Genomic DNA, 7,769 nt, shown 5'->3' with positions numbered 1-7,769 from the left:
TGGCTTGTCTTGTTTTTTTGCCTTCTACTCGATATGTACCTCCATTCCCCAATCCTTTTTCAGCATGGACACTCACTGTTATACCTGCTAGGATCAAAATAATATCCCTTGTTTCCTTTCCAAGCAAAAGTTAATAAAAATATCACAAGAAATCCTAAACTCAAGACCTCATTGGTGGGTTGATGTGACCTTACCCCATGCTTCAAACTATCTTATCCTAAGTAACACTGCACTATATAAATTCATTACAAATTCACATCTAAAACAAAAAACACAGTTTGCAGTTTTTCTCCCTAACTTATAATGGCTCTCCAGACTGCTTCCTTTGTTCCTGCATCTTTCTCTATTACTAAAGAGGTTTGCTTCAATTTCCCACACCAACACATGTCTATCTGCTTTCTTATATACTTTCCAAAGAGATAATTTAACTCAAGTTTTGGGAAATGCCTTTGTATGTTTTCAGGGAAAGTCCAGTGCATCTCTCAGGAGCACCACCCTGTTTGGTCTTTCATTATCAGACACTCTCAAAACTGACATAAGCTCTTCAGCATTGACATGCAAGGTAACTTTTCTTTCATTTTCCTTTTCTACCTATATCAACATGATGTCAAGGTTTCTCATGAATTTGGATTCTTTGCGGTGAAAGAAATCCTATATTCAGGCAGTTATAGAATTTGAGTCATTTGATCAAAGATTGGACTCAAATATTAAGTTAGTCTCGACCGACTGACTGACGTTGATGAACTATATGAGCCGACCGATCTTGATCAAGTGGTGTAAATTTCATGATTGTGTGAATATAAGATTGACCTGACTGTGACCACAAGGACCCCAAATCTGTTTCTCATGTACAATGTCGGTACTTGGTCAAGACACAAGCACTCAAAGTGCATGTTTGAAAGTCATTCTACAATTGATTCTAAAACCAAAATCAAAAGGCTTATATGAATTTTTTGAGTGTCAGAATTAATTTTGAGAAAATAGAAGGTGGTCCAAATGTGCTAACAATCTCATTTTCTGTTTTTTCGCTCTCTCTATTAGAGGGAATTCCAGCGAAGAGTTGGTGCTGTGAGGGCTGAGACAGCAGCCACAGCAGCACCAGGAGTCATGAGAGCTTCCCCAGAACGCAAGAAAACTTTGAGGAAGGGCAATGTTGTGATCACTGGTGCTTCCTCTGGATTAGGCCTTGCCGCCGCTAAAGCATTGGCCGAGACAGGGAAATGGCACGTAACAATGGCCTGCAGAGACTTCCTCAAAGCTGAAAGAGCTGCAAAATCCGCAGGCATTTCTAAGGAAAACTACACCATCATGCATTTAGACCTTGCCTCTCTTGAAAGTGTGCGTCAATTTGTTGATAACTTCAGAAGATCAGGAAAGCCACTAGATGTACTGGTTTGCAATGCTGCAGTTTACTTGCCAGCTGCTAAGGAACCCACTTACACTGCTGAGGGTTTTGAACTCAGTGTTGGGACAAATCATCTGGGCCATTTTCTGCTTTCAAGATTGTTGCTTGAGGACTTGAACAAATCTGATTACCCCTCCAAAAGGGTCATCATTGTTGGCTCAATCACAGGTCTAATTCATTATGGTGTTTTAATGTCAACCAATCTTAAAATTTGGGTTTGGCCTAACTATACTAGCTCAGGGGTGAGGACTTATTTAGTGCATCTTTGCATATAAGGTGAAAAATTACGATGAGACTAAAATTATGGTGGACAGTCGCAAAAGTTAAGGGAAGTTGCTTCTGTCAACCGTGATTTTGACTTTACTGTGATTTTTTACCATGTATCCATACATGCACTTATATTTCTAATCATCGTGAGATCTTAACACCCAGAATTGAACATCTAGAGCGCGAAGCTTGCTAGACCAGACATTTGTGGGTGGTCGCTCAAATAAATAGATGTAGGATACACTCTAACACTCTTAGAATTTTTAGAATTTGAGTTGGATCTAACTTAACCCAAAAAAAAGTTGTTTTGAGAGGTCCTACCTTGCTTAAAGATATCACCGAATAAGTCGAGATATAGGATAGAATAATCTTCACCTTTTAATAGGCTTTTGAGTAAAATTAAGCCTAAATTGAATTATAACCAATTTTGATCGAACATTTACTTTTGGCTGCATGGATTTTGGTGCCAATGATTGGGTATGTTATATTGTTATAATCAGGAAACACCAACACATTGGCTGGTAATGTGCCCCCCAAGGCTAACCTTGGTGACATAAGGGGACTGGCTGGAGGATTGAATGGGCTAAACACTTCAAGCATGATAGATGGTGGAGACTTTGATGGTGCCAAGGCCTACAAGGACAGCAAAGTCTGCAACATGCTCACCATGCAAGAATTCCACAGGAGGTACCATGAAGAAACTGGAATCACATTTGCTTCGCTTTACCCGGGATGCATCGCCACAACAGGCTTGTTCAGAGAGCACATCCCCTTGTTCAGGCTCCTGTTCCCTCCATTCCAGAAGTACATAACCAAAGGCTTTGTCTCAGAAGATGAATCAGGAAAGCGACTTGCACAGGTAAATAGCTTTATAAAATGATCGGTCGGACTAACATGAATTTTGCATGTTGATTGTGTTATGCAGAATCCTTAATTATTTGTTTCTCATGTATGAACTTCTTTATTGTTATGCAGGTTGTAGGTGATCCAAGCCTGACAAAATCAGGTGTTTACTGGAGCTGGAACAAGGATTCTGCTTCATTTGAAAATCAGTTGTCCCAGGAGGCCAGTGATGCAGATAAGGCTCGCAAGGTCTGGGAGATTAGTGAGAAACTTGTAGGTTTGGCTTAAGTGGAAGCTTCCAACATTTGTGTTGATTTAGAGATATTTGCCATGGAATTCAATAACAACTGAAAAGAGTTTCAGACCCTTTTCATATCAGTTCCTTAGATGCTTTGCTAGCTGCTAACTTTTTCTGCCTTGATGACTACTATAGTCAATGAATCCTTCAACGTTGGAGCAATTCGCACATGAACTTTATAAGAAACAACTGTGTACTGCGACTAGAATCAATGTCATTGCCTATCTTGGGTCAACATGACTTTCTTTTCTAGATGTTCATTATGTTACTGTCATTTATGTGCATTCCAGAATGAATTGGTTAATAACTTAATATATTAACAATTTAATCAAGATTTGGATATCTGACATCATAACAAAGCAACTCCATAAAATTAAGCATTTCAATTGGTTCTGGGCCGAGATTCGGTTAGTTGGTCCAAAGACTCAAGGACTAAATTAACCAACCATTATTGCGCAGAAGTCCGACTTGACACACTGAAATCCTGAGCTATGCAAATCAGTTATGATAGCAAAGGCAACGTTGGTGGTTATTCCATGTGATTAAACAGTTATGCCACGCTCGCAAACGTTAATTACGTTAATTACTTATAGCCGAAGCGATGAGAAAGACTCAAAGACCTATATATGAACCAGGCATAAATACTACCAAAGCATGTATTCAGTTGAACAACATTAAGCTGATATCCAAGTTTCCTTTCTGAAATTGATTTGTAGCCAGGAATGATTTTGACCCAAACCACAGGTAACAGGAAGTCTAACACTTTGTGTTTGTTCATAATGGTTCAGATATTGAACTGCAAAATGGTTTAGGTTGTCAATAACATTTTGCTGTTCAATACCTTTAAACTGAATTTTCCCTATGGTGGGCTGAACAATGCAAAATGTTTTTAGTTGCTAATAACAATCAATTAAAGGGAAATTAAGTATTTGATACCCTCTCATCTTAGAGACCACAGATCCTAAATTCTCTGCCAAACATCTCGAAATCCCCATTTGATGCACAATGTTGTCAAGGATAAAGAAGGGTTCAAGGTGGTAGGAGTAACAGGTTCTTTTGCTCATGGTATTGCTGTTTTTAAGCAATGAAAGTAGATACCTAAAATTTATCACAGAAAAACAAAAACATCACCTTGAATTCCCAACCATTCACCCAAATTATGATGATGAATCAGATTCTTAATCTGATCAGAAGAAATTCATGATCTACTAACATTCATACCAGAATATATATATATATATATATATATATATATATATCTTCATTTTTATTTAATTTCACTGACCAGAACCACAAGTTCTGAAAATGCTGAATGAACTGAGATTCATGTCCCACTTCAGTATCAAAGTGTAAACTAATAGAGTGTATATAAATACAGAGTTTCGATACACCCACACGTCATTTTCTCTTACATACTATTTTAACTTATTTTTATTTATATCTCTCTCTCTGCATTTCCTACCACATCACCTATCATATTACTCAATTATCTTTTTTTTTATGTTTCATATAGGTGGAAGTGGAAATGATGTGTGAACATAACATTTTTGATATAAATAAGAAGTAATAAACCTCTTACAGGATCTTTGCGCGGCACGCAGCTAGTGAGGTTCTAGGCACGTCTATTGCTAGTTGAAAACTATTTCTAAACCCCCTCTTAGGCCTGGGTCCTGCCCTGGCCTTTGAGAATTTCTGGAAGGGCTCCCTTTGGAGTAAAGCCCTACAATTCATAGTTCGAGCTTTTCTTTATGTAAAATTGTAAATCAGTTTGTATTGGAAAAGGAGAGTTAAGACAAATTTAAGAAAGGAACATAAGTGGCATGGCATTTATTTGCATTATTACACATACTGACATACATCATCACTTAAACAGTTAAACGTTTATACATGTCTCATTTTGAAACTAATGCTGTTCCCATTCCATCCAATTGGCTTGACTTCCCACTCGAGGTATGCTATTGACCCTTGTATACTTATCAACCTTGAAGTTAGCTCCACACATGACCCCTTCACTATCTACCCTTGGCATTGCCTTCAACTTGTTCATTGGATGCTCAAAGCTCATCAAACCTCCTTCACTGTGAAACATACACCCTGCATTGCAACACCAAACTTGTCATGGATCTTAGCATAGATCTATACTATTAAAGATTGAAATCATATAGTTCCTTTTCTATCTGCCCAATGAAACATATGTCTCAACTGAAACTAGCTATTAATAGAAGTTACTCACCAGAATTGATTGAGTTTAAAATCAATTATTAAAGGATTTTCAAATATGCAGTCCATAATGTTATTATAAAGCTCATTTTAAATTCATCGTAACCTATGAGCTGATGTGCCATGAATTAACAAGACTAATTAATAGTGGTTCAAATGGTACCTGTTGGAAAGGGAGCAAAGGATTTGGCACAACCCTCTTTTATAACATCTAAATCATCAGAGATTACCACAGATCCATCAGCTGCAATACCCCAATATAGCTTCACTCCACCATCAGAACCCTGAAACCAATTTTTACATTGAAATAGAGCCACTTGAAAACTAAACAATATGTGGGAAAAAAATCACACATTGATTGTGTTGATATAAGAATGCTAGATGTTGGACAATGTCAAAATGAACATGATTGATATCTAGTAAATCAACTTCTCGTTCTTTAATCAATTTTGAAACACAGAAGCTACATTTAGTTAGAAGGATTTCGAAACATGCACTTAATTATCTTACCAGAGCTGCAAAGACAGTGCCAACCTTGCTGTCATAGACAACAAAGGCAAAGCTTCCATCAAGACCCTTGACAACTTGATCTGCAGGGTAAGGACCGCGGTCGCGAAGCGTCTTATAAGCTTCAATCACAAACATGGCTTCATCAGTACCCTTTGTCAAACCATATTGCTTATTGAGTGAACACAGGTTGTTCAAGGTCCCCAGAAAGAGACAATAAATGTCATCAATTGCACAAAACAGCCTGAAAAACCAAAAGAACACAACAACTTTGTTAACTTCCTTCACAATTTTTCATATAAGAAATGAACAAGTAACTATATAATTATAGCATGTTATTTTTCTTCATAGTCAACAATCTCAGCATACTTAGAAGCTGTTCGAATAAGCTTCTCTCCAGAATTAATTTTTTTTTTTAGAATTAATTGTAGAAAGATTTCTAAACATGAAAATCACCTTGGACGAAAGGAGAAATGTCGCTCAGGGCGAACATAAGCAAGAACAGCAGCCTCACCAAAACTCATTGAAAAAGTGTTATCAGGATGATGGGATAGAAACTCTCTTAGAGTTTCCTCAGGAACCTTAGGCTTCTTGGCACCCTTGTAGGATGCAGGACTGTTTAGCTCATCAGGTGGATGAGCAAAAGCCTTGTGAAAAATGGCCAACATTTTGAATCTCAGAACAAAATGGTGAATAAGAGAATAGAAAGAATGAAATATATCTGTAGGATGGAGTGTCATTCATGGAGGGTGAGTGTAGTATTTATGTGATGACATGGGCTACCTAACATGGAAAGAGGACAAAGTAGTTGAGGGTGGTCTAGGTTGCTGATTCATTTAATCAAATTGTGGGCGTGGATCTTAAGTATCATGGATAAGATTCACGACTTTCAAGTTATTCTTATCTTTTGTTACTTTTGTTTCTTTCTCAGAGATGCATTGTTTTCTTTCTTGTCCCACATGGGTCATTACCATCTCATCTGATCTGATTCTCCTACCAAAATTGGACCCCTTATTTGCCATTTACTGTGGGAGCAACTTCCCTTGTGCGGAGCCCCAGGTTATTTAGCGTTAAGTCGTCTCACATCGGCTAGATAATATACAATGAAAGTGTCCATAAGTGGAAAGATAATATTTAATTCTTAAATTGAGCTAGTTTTGAATTTGAGTTAGATCTCCATAATTTTAATTTGTATACCAACTTGCCCTCTCTAAAATTATCTTACAATGGACAGAGATATGGGTATGATCATTGACCTTTGCCCCTGTTGAAAATATCTCATAATGGACAAAAATATGAGCATAATCATTGAATTCCATGCTCCAGAGATGTCTTGAGGATGTTAAGTCTCGCATTAGCTAGAGATATAGATATTAAAGTGCTTATGGGTGGGAATGCACTTCTCACTGTAAAGCTAATTTTAAGATTGAGTTTTGGCTTAACGTGTGATTTTTGACTTTGTAGTCAAATATGCATCTAATAGTGTTTAAACTTTATTTCATCTCAATCCATAATAAAAAATTTATTTATTCATTATTTATCTCAATGTGAAATATCAATGTTCGTAGGTACTGATGTCAATGGGGATCCAACTATAAACTTAATCATGAAAGCAGTGACCAAATAGTTGTTCATTAGGCCCTCGAGTATGATTGCTCTTCACTTTAAAGTGATCTGCTATGAATCTATTATTGTTTTCTCCTTTCCACTTTTACACTTTGAACATGAAACTACTCTTCAACCCAGTTGAGGTTATCCTTTTTCATCAACCTTTTTTCTTTAATCTACTACGAACTTGCTGTTATGATATTTTCCTTCGGTAGAATAAGTCAATAAGATGAAGAGAGATTTTTTATCATTATTGTGAATAATATTTAGGCTTAAATAAGTTTTTCGTCCCTAACCTTTTCATAATACCTGGTTTTCGTCCCTCGCCGGAGCAAAGGTGGGGTTTAGTCCCTAACCTTTGCCAAAACGTTTGGTTTTCGTCCCTCCGGAGCTCTGGGTCAACGCCGGAGCTCCGGTGGCCCATGTGGCAATGCCACATAGGATTAGTGAGGCCACGTGTTATTATTATTATTGTTAAATTTTGGATCTCATCCTCATGTATAAAATTGAATTTGGTTTTAGTCCCTGGAATAATAATCATGATTTGGCATGAAATTTTGGATCTCATCCTCGTGTTATTATTATTATTATTGTTAAATTTTGGATCTCATCCTCATGTAT

General features: G+C 37.1%; 2 protein-coding genes and 1 pseudogene across 2 annotated transcripts; 2 read left to right on the top strand and 1 right to left on the bottom strand.

The window, feature by feature from the left end:
- The first annotated feature begins 234 nt into the window (after positions 1–234).
- LOC130749150 (protochlorophyllide reductase, chloroplastic-like) lies at positions 235–3,048 on the top strand. The gene is made up of 5 exons (XM_057602446.1): positions 235–357; positions 464–562; positions 1,042–1,573; positions 2,173–2,531; positions 2,648–3,048. The coding sequence occupies exons 1-5, from the start codon at positions 304–306 to the stop codon at positions 2,801–2,803; spliced, it is 1,200 nt and encodes a 399-aa protein (XP_057458429.1). The 5' UTR covers positions 235–303; the 3' UTR covers positions 2,804–3,048.
- Positions 3,049–4,395: 1,347 nt separating this feature from the next.
- On the top strand, positions 4,396–4,533 carry LOC130709705 (U4 spliceosomal RNA; annotated as a pseudogene).
- A 77-nt stretch (positions 4,534–4,610) lies between these two features.
- On the bottom strand, positions 4,611–6,369 carry LOC130747296 (stem-specific protein TSJT1). Its single transcript, XM_057600187.1, has 4 exons — positions 5,997–6,369; positions 5,544–5,784; positions 5,197–5,317; positions 4,611–4,907 (listed from the first exon to the last, which is right to left on the bottom strand). The coding sequence occupies exons 1-4, from the start codon at positions 6,278–6,280 to the stop codon at positions 4,717–4,719; spliced, it is 837 nt and encodes a 278-aa protein (XP_057456170.1). The 5' UTR covers positions 6,281–6,369; the 3' UTR covers positions 4,611–4,716.
- Positions 6,370–7,769: the final 1,400 nt, after the last annotated feature.

This window comes from Lotus japonicus, chromosome 3 (genome assembly GCF_012489685.1).
Source record: "Lotus japonicus ecotype B-129 chromosome 3, LjGifu_v1.2".
Lineage (NCBI taxonomy): Eukaryota > Viridiplantae > Streptophyta > Magnoliopsida > Fabales > Fabaceae > Lotus > Lotus japonicus.
The sequence above is the reverse complement of the archived record's forward strand: the minus strand, read 5'-3'. Positions and strand labels throughout refer to the sequence as shown.